General features: G+C 49.6%; 1 protein-coding gene across 4 annotated transcripts in view; it reads left to right on the top strand.

Moving 5' to 3' along the window:
- CELF5 (CUGBP Elav-like family member 5) overlaps window positions 1-14999 on the top strand; it is a 38329-nt gene that overhangs the window by 8952 nt on the left and 14378 nt on the right. For 2 of the 4 annotated variants that reach the window (XM_027472567.3, XM_013099493.5), the window contains exon 3: window positions 8366-8417. In XM_027472567.3, coding sequence (XP_027328368.2) covers window positions 8366-8417 — 52 coding nt within the window. The remainder of the gene's footprint in view (window positions 1-8365; window positions 8418-14999) is intronic. The other 2 variants (XM_027472566.2, XM_013099495.5) reach the window with 1 other exon arrangement.

Here is a 14999-nt window from a genome sequence, read left to right as displayed (position 1 = left end):
AATAGAATGCAAAAGTTAAACCCCAAAGAGCTTATTTTGGACAGTGAGAATTAACATCTTTTTCTGAAAGTAGACAGATTTTCAGTTTACCCCCCCTTTTGTAAGGTGTTGGTGTACTCAGGGCATAAAGCGAGAAGACTGTCAGCTGGTATTGCATTATCTGAAACTTGTGTTCAGAGTACAAAACACCTGTGTTGCCGTCAGAGCTGGTGAATTGCTGTCAGGCCAGTTATGAAGTAACAAATGTGTGCAGATCTTTTCTTGGGGAAGGAATGATGGAGCTTCCTAGAAAAGAGAGGTGAAGGTTGTCATCACTGAATAAGCAGAAGTGTCTGATCACCCAGCCTTGCTAAGGAGTTTAAAAGGATGCTAAAGATCTCTGCCCTTGCTGACAGCTGGGGAGATCAGGAAGAATGCTCAGCCTCTTGGCTGTGCAGACAGGGAGCCTGTTCCCAGACACTGTGGTGTGGGCCCTTGGATGGGGCCAGCAACTTGTGAACCTGAAGGGTTCACACACCGAAGGAGTGCTGTGCAGCAAGGCAGGTTTGCCCAGAACACTGCTGGTAGGCGCAACAAGCTACAAGGAGCAGCGACCCGTGCTGTGCAGCGTGCACAGTGCCAACCTCACAGCCAATTCCCTGCCCAGCAGCTGCCTCCCTGCCCTGCAGAGTGCTCTTGGCATCGTGCACGTGGAAAGGTCCTGCTTTGTGTTCCCTGAGAATGGCTTGGGGAACTGCACAGTTAAGTTTGAATCAGTCCCAGTAAAGCAGTTTGACTCTCTCCAAAGACTCAAAAGAGATGGAGGGAGATCTGCCGGCGTAGCAAAACAGAAACCATCTTCCTTTGTGGCCTAAGTCTACAGGGCTTGGGGAAAGACACACAGCCCATGGACGCTGAACAGAGGCGAATTCTTTGGATCTGAAATGCAGAGAGAAAATCAAGCCCTCACGCTCCTTCCTAAATCTGTTGTCCTCTCCAGCTGCCAGCCAGCCTAGCAGTGCAGTGTTTCACCTTCTCACTGCTCCCTGGCACATTCCTCCCTAGCTCAGTGAAACGATATTATATCTCAATAAACCATGCCTTTGATTCGTGATTGTACCTTCACTTTGCTGAGTTCTGAAAGGAACTGGAGAGGTTATTAATGACATGCAGTGATCACACACCAAGTTAAAGCCTCTTGCTAAGTGAAATTTGAGGGAAAAGCAGCCAGCTTTTCAATATTTCACAGAAATGCTTTGTGTCTCTTTTCATTTGCAGCTAGACAGTTGCAAATTACATAAAATTGCTGCTGAAGAAGGGAAAGAAGAATAGAGGGAGAGAAGGGGAGGGAGGATTTTAAAAAAAAAAAAAAAAGTATTTTTTCTGGCAAGATACAGTTACAGTTTTATTTCTATGCAGAACAAAGAAGGGCTTGCTGAAAGGTAGGCAAGTAAGTGGCAGAAATTGGTATTGATCCAAGCTGGAAATGTGGGCAGTTTAAGAGCAGCAGTGGGGGTACTCAGATATGGCTACACTGTGGGGAGAACTCATGGTTGCAGTGAGGACTTGGGAATACAGGGACACAGGAATGGAAAATTACGGACAGCAGCAGCGTTAGAACAAAGCAAAACTCTGGGAATGCACCAGGGGTTGAGATGCAGCAGCAGTAACTCACATGGTTGGGCATAAGGATTAATGCAGAGACAGCAACTGAGTGGAGGGCATCCCTGTGGGCAGGCTGTCTGCTGTGCTGCCAGCAATGAGAGCTCACTATGGGCTGTCAGGATCCACAGTGAGTGACCATACAAGGGAACGCGGGCAACTGGAGGGGTTTTGGTAGAGAGGTCAAAGCATCTCATTCTCCCCTTTCCTTCTCTTCTGCACAAATCCTGGTGTCAAACCAGTCTGGAGTGGTATTTCTGAAATAGCTTCTTCTTCTGGCCATCAGCCTGATGTAACCCCATTTACCAGAACCCTTTGAGCCTAACCCATCAGCCAAGTGTTCACTGGTCGCGTTATGTGTTTATGTAGCTGTATGCTGGGCATTTTGTCCAGAATGAAACTTTGAGAAATATTATCAAAAGCTTTGCTGTAATCCAAAAAGATTACATCAGCTGGTTTCCCTTGGTCAGCCAGGTGGGTAACCTTGTCATAAAAAGAAATAAGTTAAATGGGACTTCACCCTTGTGAACCTGTATTGTCTGTGACCAGTGACTGCATTGTATTCCAAGTGTTTGTTTTCTTGGTGTCCTAGCACCTGTAGAAAAGGATTTGAGGAATTTGGCACTTTCTTCTCACCTTAAAGGACCTTTGACCTTCGGTGACACTGATCACAAGTGACAAGAAGAGATTAGGGCAACAGGGATGATCATCTAATGTCCTCCTTGGTGCAATGCGCTGAAGCATCAAGGAAGGAGCCCTGTGAGAACAGACTGACCATGGGCTCCCGAGAGACTGAACTGATGTGTCTGCCAAAGTCATGCACGAGGTAGGGGCTGTAATTGCTATACTGGGCTGGCGTCCGCTCTGGTTGTCTGATGCTAATGCATCAATGTCACTTCCATAGAACTGTCAAGAAGATCCAAAGGCTTTGAGTCACGGCAGTAAGCTTCTTGCCTTGCTCCCAGAGCAGCACTAGCTGGAGTGGGAACAAGGATGACTAATTGTGTTAAGGGAGAAGGAACAGCACAGCAGACAACCCAAGAAGTAACACAGCCCGTCCATGTGTATTGTGGCCCATACGCTCAGGTGGCTGCTGGCTGATTTCTGCATGCATTCGGCTTTGAGAGGGAGGGGGAGATAGCTCTCCTGCTCAGCCTGATTTGTCCTCTGTGCTGCAGTTAGGGAAAATACCCCCCAAGAAGCTTGTGAGATTGGTTGGAGTTTACTAGCTCTTACTAATAAAGAAGCACAAGTGGCATAAAATAGTGGGGTGAAATCCAGCAGTCTTCCTTGTTCATCTGAAAACATAAGGCCATAACCACGTGGGCAGCAGCTTTGTGGTTTGGACTCGAGATTGCATTTTGTTTCTGCCACAGATTTTCTGCATTGACCTTCATCATCACGTACTTTGGATTCTTCCACCTCATCGTTACCCTTGTCCCCTTCAGAATGGAATTGGATGGGGTGAATATCTTAAACAGCCTTTGCAGTTGTTCCGGAAAGCTGCTTGTTGGTCTGTGTGAGACCACTTACCTTTCTCCCTGAAGGATGGTCTTTCTGGGTAGGACTGAGACATCAGGACATCATTGGAAGATGCAAGCAGGAGACTTGAGCACTGAGACTGGCACCAGTCCATCACTGCTTGTGTTCCCAACCACGTGCAGAGTGCAAATGAGCAAATCAGCATTTAGCTTTGTCTGCTCTGCACCGCTAGAATTGGTTTGGATCAGTCAGTCAGGGCATTTTTAACTGGCTCGCGGAGGCTGAGGCCACAACTTGCAAAGCCTAAGATCTCAGGACCTAATTCTGACAATGGCCTTGGATGCCTTTTGTTTCCTGAAGTCCCAGAGGAGCCAGCCTGCATTGTGTGTTTCCTCTGCTCTGCCTCTGACCCACTTAACAATATGAGGTTCCTCATTGCACCTGGGGGGCTATTCTACATCACTTACATCGCTTGACTCCTAATTAATAGAGAGGCTTGCCCTGCCGTCTGTGAGGGTTGTCTTCTCTCCAGCTTTTGCAGTCTGAAAACTAGAGTAGCAAGAGGTAGCAATCACTGTTCCTCCTTGGGGAGTGTGGCTACCAGACTGCTGAGATGACAGCTCATGCTGGGTGTTGCTGTAAATGTGGGGAGCCAGACCACCCAGAGGGGGCTTTGGGGAGGCCAAGGCAGGGGGGAGAGAAACAGCATGTTTCTGCCTCAGTGAAATAAGTAGGGAAGCTTCCTCTGACCTCAGCAGGATGAGGAATTTTCCCAAGAGTGCTACAAGGCTGGAAGCATTTCTATGAAATGAGGGAGGAAGCTGAAACGGAGCACAATTTCTCTGCTGACCAGATGCCAAGGGTCGGGTGGGATGTAGTCCAGACACTCTTCAGCAAGGGCACCCATTGCTACTGCTTCACCAGGAAGCTCCAGGCTCCTCTGGCCTGCGGTGGCTCTCTTTCCAGCAGGGTTCTCATCCCTGCTCCCTGAGGGCTACGTAGGAAATAAGGTTGCTGTGCTTCGTAGCATCAAAAAGCCTGGCTTCTGTGCTCAGGGTAGCTTTGTGCCCCCACACGACCATCTAGTTGCTTCCCACCAGTAACCCCGAAGCACACAAGTTGCAAAGGCTGCTTGTGTGTGAGGAGGAGAGTAATGCAGGCAGACATTGCTCTGCAGGGGCTGTTGGAGGGAGCATGGCAAGGGGTGCCTCTACCTTGGGTGGGGGCCAAATGTGAGGGAGAAGCCAAAGGCAGCAGTGGGTGCTTTGCCCCCCTCTTGTGTGTGGCTCGCTGGGGGTCTCTTGCTGTGTGTGGGCCAGGAAGCTTCCATGGGTCCAGCAGACCACGGGGCTGACAGCTCTTGGTCTGTCCTGAATAGCAGGTAGGCAAGGTGTGGGGGAGAGGGACTCGGGGTGCAACTGGCCCACGCGCGCCTGACAGTGTGTGCTAAATGTAATGTGGTATTCTACGGAAATGAACAAATAGGTTAAATTATAATGCTCAACTAAATAATTCAACGAGAAAAATTAAGCTCAGCTTGCAAGGCAGGCACAGCCTCATAAATCATTTGTTCTTCCTATGTGCCACATACGTGTTCACGTATGTGTGCTTGGGGGTTATATTCATGCATGTCTGGGCACGTGCATCTGTTTAGCACTTGGGATTTGAAGCATGCACAATCTGCCTCAGTTTGTGACGCTGGAGCCAGTTGGGCCTGTACAAATACATCTTTCTTAGACTCGGGTGTCTCTGATTACTGAGCAGCCTGAGATAATGACTAGAGGACAAAAGAATTTGCACTTCGGGAGTTTGGCTGTTCGGAGTAAAAGCATGTCCTCCCTGCTGTCCCATTCCTGGGTTCCTTCCTCAAATGGAAGAGGTAACATTTGACCATCCTTTCTGTGTATTGAGACCCTGGAGAGCACTGAGCTCTTTGTCCAAGTCTTGCTTGCCACAGAGATGCTTCAAGGCCTCGTGACCTGTGGTATCGAGATAAAGCAGCTGTGGACTCCCTTTACATTTGTAGGCTCACATCTCTGCTTGAGAGGCCTTTGATATTTTGGTTCACCTTCAGTGGCAAAATGGGACTTAGAAGGATTAAAGCTGTGGTGGTGTCCTGTTTGTGGCAGCCTCTGCGTGCCCCAGTCCCTGCAAGGAGGATCATGCCTGCCCCTCCTGCCTTTGGAAGAGTTCTCATTTCAGGTAGCAGCAGGGAATCCTGCTGCTCTCCTCCAGCCTCAGCATCTGGACAATTTTCTTGTTTTCTCCTCTCTACCCACAACTTTCAGGGCAGATGAGGACCAGCCCAGAGACCAGACTTCAGATCAGTGACTGGTTCTCAGGCCCCTGGAGCTTGCAAGGTCTCTGGAAATGTGCCTCCCACAACTGAGGGCTTGGTCTGATGCGGGCAGCGGGCGAGTCTTCCTGCACCCTGCCGAGGTGCTGGTCTCGTAGTCAAGAGAGAGGCTGTGGCCGCAGCGCAGGGGCACGGATCAGCCTGCAGGGTGCGGGTCAGGCTGTGTGCTTGCTCTCTCCCTAGGCTGCTGCGCTGCCTTGGGTCGCCACATGCAGACACTGCTCCCAGGCTGGCACTGGTGCAAACCTGCGCTTCAGCAGCCTCTGCTGCCTTGCAGCCGTTGTGGCAGGGCCCTGCTGCCTGCCTGTGACCCCGCAGGGCCAGCCCTGGGCACAGGCAGGGGGCAGGGAAGTGAAGGGGTGGACAGATGGGTGGAGGGGCCCCCTCCCCAGAGATCTTACTGAAATGTCTCTTTTCTGCAAAGCAGAGGGAATGCCCCAAGAGCTGGTTTCCAAGGTAACCACAAATGTCAGGCTCCATGTGGTGAATAACCGTCGCTATGACAACAGCTCTTTTACCCAAGGTGCAGGAATTGGAGTGATGGCCCTTTTGGGGGAGGGGATGGGCAAGCTGTCCCCAGGTACCAAGCCCCCCCATCTCCCCACCCCAATGCTTTCCACCTCCTTGCCCCAGGTTGGCAGCCCCGGCTGCCCCTGTGCTCTTGTGGGGGTGCTGTGTTCTTGATTCAGCAGCACCCCTTGCTCCCTCTCTCCCTCCTTTCCTCCCCCCAGATGGATTTGCTTCACACAGGAGATGTGATCTGAGTCTGCCCCTCCATCTCCCTCCCCATCTGTTTAGCTTAATCCTGGTTTTGCTTTCTGGGTAGAGACAAGGCTACTTCTCAGAGCTGCGGGAGCAGTGAGGAGGGAGGTGGCCCGCCACTCCTCTTGGCTCAGCACACATCTGGGCTGCCGGCCCTCTCTCACCCAGCCTGCTGCCCAAACACCCTGGCCAAGTCTTGTGCAGGCTTATAACCAAAGGATGTGAGTGGCCATTAGGGCCACTGTATCTCAGTGACAAATTCTGGGGGTTTCTGCAGCCATGTCTCACCACTTCCTGAAACCTGCCTCGCATCCCATTCAGCTCACAGGCTGAAAAAGGCAGAGCCCAGAGGCCGGTGAGTGCCAGAGCTGCACCGGCTGGGGCCACCTGGCAGCACAGCACGATGTCGCGAGCTCTGCAGGTCCATGCAGTTGATCCCGAGCAGGAAGGGTACCCTCAGCCTCTCCTTCTTCCCTGGCTGACACAGCACATCCTGCGAAATGGGGCTGAAGTCAGTGCTGCTCTCTGCCAGGGTGCAGCGTGGTGGCAGCTTGGCCTTTCTTCTGGGTACTGCCAGGCAGCCCCTGCAGCCCCGTATCGCTCCATGGGGCTTGGGCAGGGTAACTTGGGGTTGATCCCAGCTTGGGCTCCTCATCCTGCCTGAGATCCACCGGTCAGGGGAAGCCAGCTAACAGCCCCAGGCTCTGCCATGCCCAGCAGTCAGGCTTTGGCAGCTGTGCACAGCAGCCCATTACCTGCTGGCTGGCATCACCTGTAAGCTGCTGAGTTACTTGACAGGTTGCCTCCAGCTGCTGTGGATATAGTCTCTACCTCGGTTTCCTGGCAGGTGTGGCTCAGCCACCCCCTGGAGCCTCACAGTAGTGCACTTTTTGTGTGTTGGCTTCTAATCACATTTCAGTTTGTTACTTATGGCTTGTTTTCATTTTTCTGTTCTGTTGCTGTTTTTCCAGAGGGTGTTTCCTAAGAGAGGGGGCAGAATATTGCTGGACCTGCAACTTCTGTGCAGGTCTAGCCTGCAATACTCCTGATTATTTTGGTATTCTGAATGTTGCTGGTTCAAGTCACTGTCAGCCTTTGTGAATGATGCTGATAGAGACATGGCATGAGATGAGCTGTGAATGTGGAAATCTGCTTTGTACACTGTTCCTTGGAGGACTTCTGGCTCAGGTAGATCTTGATAGCCTGTGGAAGAGGCTACGGTTTGTCGCTTCCCTTTCTGGGAAGAGACGGTACCATACCATCTAGCTGACAAGTTTTGCCCTGCTTTGCAGTTCAGTCAGTTAAAGCTGTGAGTTACTTAATCCAGCTGCTCCTGGGTAGAAGCGTCCGTCTGTTTTACCTGGAGAGGGCTTATATCAGGTGGGCTTGCTCTGGCTCGTTGCTTATGGCTGGATTATTGCTGATGACACTAATGGGTGCAAGGGAGGTAAGCGGCTGTTCTCCACAACCATGTGTAAGGATCTTTTGTCACTTTCAACCATAACATTCCTTCTGTGGTCAGGAGACACAGCTGGAGAGCAGCACTGCCTTTCTCTAGTGCCGGCCTGGGGCACAGAGCTTGCTCTGACTGCAGGAGGGCTGGGGAGGGGGAAATATAGCATGCCAGCTTGCTGTTCAGAGGCATTCTTTGTTCCTTCCTGCTAAGAAAGTGAGTGGCTCAATTAGGTGAGGTGAACATGCCTGCACTGAATCAGAGCAGGCATCGCAAGAGCTTCCAGGCACGGTCCGACCTGAGGCCACCCTAACCATCCTGCAGGCCCCAGTCTCATGATGATGACCTGCTTCATTGGAGTCCTTTCTTTGCCATTAGCTGTGTCTGGAGGAAATGAAGGTTTGTGCATGGTGAACATCTCTAGGAGAGCTGTTCCCTGCAGGCCATCAGCTGAGCAGGGAGAAGTGCCTGGTTTCCTTGTGAGATATCTGAAATCTACCTGGTCCATTTGCCAAGGGTTCTGGTTGCCATCACAATGCCGTTGTTCCTTTCTGATACTCTCCTATCCCACACAGCAGGCAGAAAGGGGAGCTCTGGCACCAGTGTCATCAGCACCATGTGCCAGGCAGATGGGCCAAACTCTAACCCTCTGCATTTCTTTTTCATTGCAGATGGCACGCCCGATTCAGGTGAAACCTGCAGACAGCGAGAGCCGTGGAGGTAGTTGTCATCTCTCCTTGTTTCTCCTTTGGTGGCTTTGTGGTTGTGAGGGGGATGAAGCAGAGAGACAGAGTCCTGACCTGGCCTTCCCCTTCAGCATTCTGTATGAATGGATGTTTGTATGTGTCAGGGATTTGGGGGGTGGATGGGAGGGAGAGGTGAGGAATAGGCTTTAGTGAGGACTTTTCAGCTTGGCTCAGCGGGCAGCTGAGACCACCCCAAGCTGTACGGGCCGTAGCGTGGCTGACCGCTCTTCCCAGTCCTTGGGGGGTGCTGTTAGCCTGGCACTGTCTGCCCCAGGGGGTTGCTGAAGCAGGCATGCACATTTGTGTGTGGCATGGAGTCCTTGAAGGTGTAAGCAGTTGGGAAGAGGTTTCCTGTTATTTCCTTTCTTGCTTTTATTGGGTTTCAGCCCAATAAAAGCCAGATCAGTGCAGCTGTGCTGGCCGTTTAACTTGTTCAGCTTTGGTGCTCTGTGGCTGATTCTCCTATCTGCAGCTCACCCCTCTGCCTCCCCCATCACTGTTGGACTTTCTCAGCCCCTCCACTCTCAGTATTGCAGCGGCCCCCATCACACTGCCATGGTCCAAATGCTGTTGCAAAAAATAGCATGTGGAAATGTCTCTGAAGGAAAAGGATCCTGAGTTTAAGCCTGAGATGGAGGTGCTGGCAGCCTGCAGGGGGCCAGCTTGTTTAGAGCAGCATATACTGAATAGTGCAGAGCTGGAAGACTGAGAACTGGAGAATCTTTCTTAAAGTAATGGGGAGCTTACAGCAGCTCAGATGCCTCCTTCAGGTGGAGAAGGTTTGCAGCTCCAGCTCTTCCCAAATACATGAACTCATTTTGCTGCTTTTCCTCGTCTTACTGGTACGTTTCTTTTCCCCTTCTTTCATTCCTGCATCTGCCTCTCCATTCCTTGTGCTGTTGGCACTGCCTCTGAAAGCAGTTTCTTGGTGGGGAGAATGTTTCTGAGTCTCTTTGTTCCTGTAGGGCAGCATATCCTGCATGCTGTGTTTAGATTTGGAATCCTTTTGTTTTGGATTTTCAGGTGTCATTTCCAAGCAGCTTGTAGTGACTTTGGTTTGTTGCACCAGCAGAAACATGAGATATATTTTGTAATATTGTATACAAACATGTGTATTTATGTCTGTGTGATCCTCCTTTAAAAAAATGTTTACCTGTTTAAGTCAGATCATTTTTTCCAAATAGAATCTGTAGGTTTTCATACTTACTTGAGGGATTAGACATCTGACTTCTACTGAAAACTGGCCATTTTTATTCCCTTTGTCTATGCTGAAAATCCCGGCCATTGCACCTATGGATATGTTTCTTTTGAAAAGAGCCATGGCTTCTCTTTTATACGCAGCTCTGTTTAGTGTCACAAAACGTGTTGGAACTTAACATCTCTGATGCCTTTCTCCTTTGTGAAAGAGAGCTGAAACAGGTCAACAGATTCAAAAGTTGTTAGTAAGGGATGCAGACACACACACAGAGCACTGCTGCACATTTCTCTGAGCATTTTCAGACAGGAAATGTTTCCATGACAGCAACGTGGGAAAGACTCCGTAGATAAAATCTGCTGCCTCTGAGAGGAACTGCTTAGTGCTGTCTGGGCTTCCTTGCTTACACGGCTTTTGGATGCCGAAAATGCTGTGGTGCCCCGGAGAGCCAGCACGCAGTGAGCTCTTCCCCCCAGGCTGCCAGCTGCTGCACAGCAACACAGCAGGCAGAGGAACTGACTCTGATTGTTGACACTTTCTAGTCCAGCCTAATGTGAGTGATGCCCTGTCCTGTAGTCCGGCACCTTCCTGCAGATTCCCCAGTCCGTCATCCTGTCCTTGCTCTGGCCTTCCCTCCCAAGGGCAGACCCTGCATGGGTCTGCTGCAGGGGTGGGGTGGGGGTGCTGGGGCTTGGTGCATGTGTGAAGTCCAGCGACGTCCTCTGGACAGGGCTGTGCACCTGTCTGTGTCTGTGGGACACAGACAGAAGTATAGAACAGTAACGGATCCAGTAATAATGATAACAAGTGTTTCATTCTGTTCCTTGCAGCTCATGTCCCATTATTCTACAAGTAGCTCAATCGGCATCCTTTGATCAGTTCTCTAGTGAAAAGCCACTATACAGCATGAGTAAGATGATCTTAGTCTGCCAATTATTTTTTGCTTTCCCTACAGCAAGATGAGCTTTATTTCTAAGGGAGGAAAAACAAGCAAACAAACAAAAACCTTAGTGATTTTTGAATTAATTTTTATTGTTATATTATTAGCAACATTCGCCGCAAAGTATTTCAGATGCCGCCTAATCTAGCAGAGCTGGGCAAAAAGTATACATTAACTTCAAAAAATGTGTTTCTATTTCACCATGCCAAAAAGAAAGATTTATTTTCCCCTTCCCACAAAATTGGTACAAAAGTGGCAATTTTTTTGTCTTTCAAGGAAAAAGCAACTAAGAAGAATTTACCATTTTTTCAGCACTCCTTCTTCTCATTCAAAAAGGCTTTCTTCCTGTTTTCATCCTGCTGAGGTTTTTCGTGGTAGGAGAAAAAATGGTCTTTTTGGACCAAACTCTCCCTTTGCTGCCCATCTCCCTAGGGATCGCTGTTTTCCCAAGTGGGAATCTCAGAAACAGCCGTTCTTAGTGAAGCGTTGGGAAGTCTGTCTGTCTGTCTTACTGTCATTTGAGAGGCAGCAGTCTTCATTTTCCCAGGTCTTCATTTCTGTCCCCATTCCCAGTAACTTCCACCTTGTGTCTGACCGCAGTTCTGGGACGCAGCTATTGATGCGGATTTGCCAGGGAACCCTGGACCTGTCTCTGGGAGACTTTTGTGCTGAGGCCTGTGCGTCCTACAGCCTAGAGAAAGGCAGATGGGCAGCTCCTGTGCTGCATCCATTGCCACTGCCTGCCTGTTGACAGGGCTGGTAATTAGCTGGGCTAATGGCTAAGTGTGGAAATGAGACAGCTTGGCCCTGGAATGCCCTGCTGTGCTCTGAACACACGTCTTACCTCTGCAGAGCTGCTACCTTTAGCATAGCTTTTCCCCATCAAACCCCATTATACTTTGGCTTCTGAAATGCTTGGACTTTGCATTCCTGCTCAGCTTTCTCTTCACACTTCGTCAAGAAACTTGGCTGAGCCTAACCAAGGCATCCTTGAGCTTTGCCATCTAATGCCCATGGAGATAAGAGGAGCTAATTTCCTATCTGGAAATGCCAGCACAGAAGCTCATGTTTATAAGCAGAGGATTTTGTTAGGGAAGCAGCAGGGACTAGGAAAACGCATGACTCTTCAGCAGGTCATAATCTGCAATCATACTGGTGAAGCTCTGCCGCTGGAGCCACCCATGACTCAGCTAGGCTGTGGCCTATTAAAGCTGGTATTCCTTCAAGTGAAATCCTAGTCAGATGCAGCCAAAGTACTGAAATCTGCTTTACCAGAGAAGCTGAGAGTCATTGTGGTGCCTCAGATTGTTCTTGCAGGCAGTGCATGATGGATGACATCCCCAAACTGCTGACCCTCTGGGCACTGAACCTTTTAGGGACAGAAAAACAGCAGTCTCCAGGTGAAAAGGATAAAGGGAAAGATGGTAGCCAAGGCACTGTTTCCTGCTAGCTTTCTCACAGCTGGAGTGTGCCATTGCCTTAGTAAATTTCATCCCAGAGGGCACACACCTTGCACGTGACAGAAATCTTGTTTCCTTTGCTCACCACAAAAATGCATCCACTTCTGGAATCACAGCAGTTGTTGTTTGCCAGCCATGCTGTGGTAGGCTGGAGGAGAGGAGTAGCAGAGCAAAAAAAAAAGCATGGGTGAACACAGGGAGACAGGACAGGGAGGCATGCTTTTGGTAAATGCAGTGGGCTCTGAAATCTCTAAGCTTATGGAAAGTGCCACAGTCTGTGATGACTTCAGGTGTCAGGGCATCGACTCTGCTTCCCAGCAACAGAGCGGAGCCCAGCTTTGGCTCCTGGATTGCTTCTTAGAGGCTGCATATCCAAGAGAACTCGTGTCTGGAAAACCATGCAGACAGATGGGGGGCTTATTATAGGGAAAAGCAGTCCTTTGGAGTCTGAACACCTGCCTCCCTCCAGCCCATGTGCCTTGCTTCGTTCCAGTTTCATTGCAGGGCTCAGAAAACAGTGGTTCCTGCAGGATCCACAACAACAAAAAAATGGAGTTCTCCGTGTGGTGGAAGCAGCGTCAAGACAGCATCCTACATTTGTCTAAATCAGGTTGCTATTTCCAAAGGTTTCCGTTGTGATGCTCCTCTTGTCAGAGAAGTGGCTGAGGAAGTTTGCAGATTTGGAAAGAGCCATTCCCTGTAACCATGCTGGCAGGAGGTAAAAGAAAGACTGGGGCAGGGCAGAACAACTTGGACAATGGAATGGCTGTATGCATCTATGAAGCTCTGCTCTGCATTACTCTTGAAAGGAACTTCCTTTATCCTCTCCAGGGGCTCACACCTCTCAAATGAAGCATGCTGAATTAAGTACATGACATTGGAGCACCATCATTTGTCTCCTGATCTAAGGGATGGTATTCCTTGTGCCGAAGTGGCAGATGTGGCCAAGCCCTGGAAAGGTTGTTGTGGGGATATCTGGATGCTCAGTGTTACTACACCCTGCAGAAGGAATTTGCTAGGAAAAAGATGCCGCCTGCATGAATTCAGAGGAGGACCTGTCATTCTGGTACAGGCTTTGTCAACTCCTTCCTCCTTTCTCTTCTGCCTCTGATGTGAACCCTAGAGGGCCAAGAAGAGATGAAGTGAGGGGGCAGAGGAGGTTGTCTGAGCTTCTTGTGAGACCTGGAGCACTCCGCTGCACTGAGTTGATCTGACAGCTAGCCCAAGCCCATTAGCACTGCATTAGTACAGAAAGCTCGCTGCATACCCGAGGAGATTTGCTGCAGGACCCATCCCATCCACAACCAACCGCTTGAGCGGGCTGCCTCCCTCTCCCTGGTCCTTGCTGCCGACAGCTGCTGGCCAGATGGCACAAATCCGCTGGGTTTAAACGGGAGCAGTGGCCAGTGCTTGCGTGCCCTCCCTCTCGTGGCTGAAGCATTCAGCCTTAACCCCTTGGCTGTTCCCATGGTATCATCATCCCGACCTGCTCTGCACTCACCCGCCTCCTGCTGCTGCCTGCCTGCGCTGAGCACGTTTCCATGGGAACTCAACAGCCAGGGATCAGAGACAATTTTCCTGCTTGCTGGACAGCATGGGAAATTGCCAATCAGAAGGTGAAAAACAAGATCTGGAGAGAAATGGAGGACAAATTACAGGAGGAGGGTGTGCTGTTGTTATAAGTCGGGGAGTGAAATTCTTGCAGTGCTGCCAGAGTCCCTGCTGGGGAGCCAGTGACCACCGCTGTCACTTAAAGATGACAGCTGATTTGGGATCTACATCACTGGGAGTGATGGCAGCAAACATCAGGTGAGAGAGCTTACAGGATTTCACCCCAGTTGCAGAGATGAGGCAGCTTGGTCATTGGTAGGGGAATGGCCCTGCTTGGAAGCTGCCCAGAGCAAGAGGGCACTGGAAGGGTCGTTGGGTTCCAACACATCGGTGAGATTCAGCAGCAGAGGAGCCTGTTAGCAGGTCCCATCACTACTTCCTAGGGGCACAAGTCTGGATTCTTTCCGTACATGCGATCTAGAACTAGGCTGTACGAAATGAGAATAACGGTGAAGAAAAGCCTTCTCTTATATTGTCAGTGATTCCACCCCCTTCTAATATTGCCATTCAGAGCATTCAGAAGAGATTCAAAACCAGCGGATGTGTTTCTTTTTTTTTTTTTTTAATCACAGTTTTAAGCTGTTATGCATAGGCAGAAAAGCTGGTATTTTTTTTCTTCCAAACTCAAAAAAAAAGAAAAGCTGAAATACCCAAATAAAAACAGGACTTCCAAAGCATTCTCTCAGCAAGCTCTATCAAACAACAGAAGACTTGCAGCAAAGCTGCAAGGACTGAGACCAGGTTATGCTATTTCAGCGGATCTTTCTCAAAGTACAGGGTTAAGAAAAATGCTTTTGGTGTGACAGAAACAGTATGAGGATGAAACCACAAGAATTGTCCTGGAAATTTCAAGGCCCTCTGAAGGAGAAAACAGCAGTTCATGGTTTAATGTTGTCTGGATTACAAGTTGATGAGGTTCCTTTTTGTTCAGTGCCTCCCTTGCAAAGCTGTGGTCTCTTGCATCTGTTAAACTGCTGCTTGGTGGAGTCTTAAGCTTTGTGTGACTGTGGTAACTGCCAGGTGTTTGCACCAACTTAGTCATCAGCCAAAACTAGAACCATTTATCTGACCCTTGGGTGGGGGCAGATGCTGTTGTATTGCTAATGCAGCTGTATGGCACCTGGTCTATTAGCTCCTGTGCCTGGGTGTTGCCAGAGCACTAAATTGTGGATGGACTCGATCAACTGAACTGCTCCAAAACGCAACCACTGCTATGCAGGTGCAGGGAGGAATGTAGAAAGAATAGGAAGAAAAATAGAAGGTGATGAAATTCCCACAGGTTTAGTTATTCAGGGAATTACGAAAATGGGAAGCTGGGTAATTTGGCCTTTTAACAATACACTGGACCATATA

Source organism: Anas platyrhynchos, chromosome 29 (assembly GCF_047663525.1).
Source record: "Anas platyrhynchos isolate ZD024472 breed Pekin duck chromosome 29, IASCAAS_PekinDuck_T2T, whole genome shotgun sequence".
NCBI classification, from domain to species: domain Eukaryota; kingdom Metazoa; phylum Chordata; class Aves; order Anseriformes; family Anatidae; genus Anas; species Anas platyrhynchos.
This window is presented reverse-complemented; position numbering and strand designations above follow the sequence as displayed.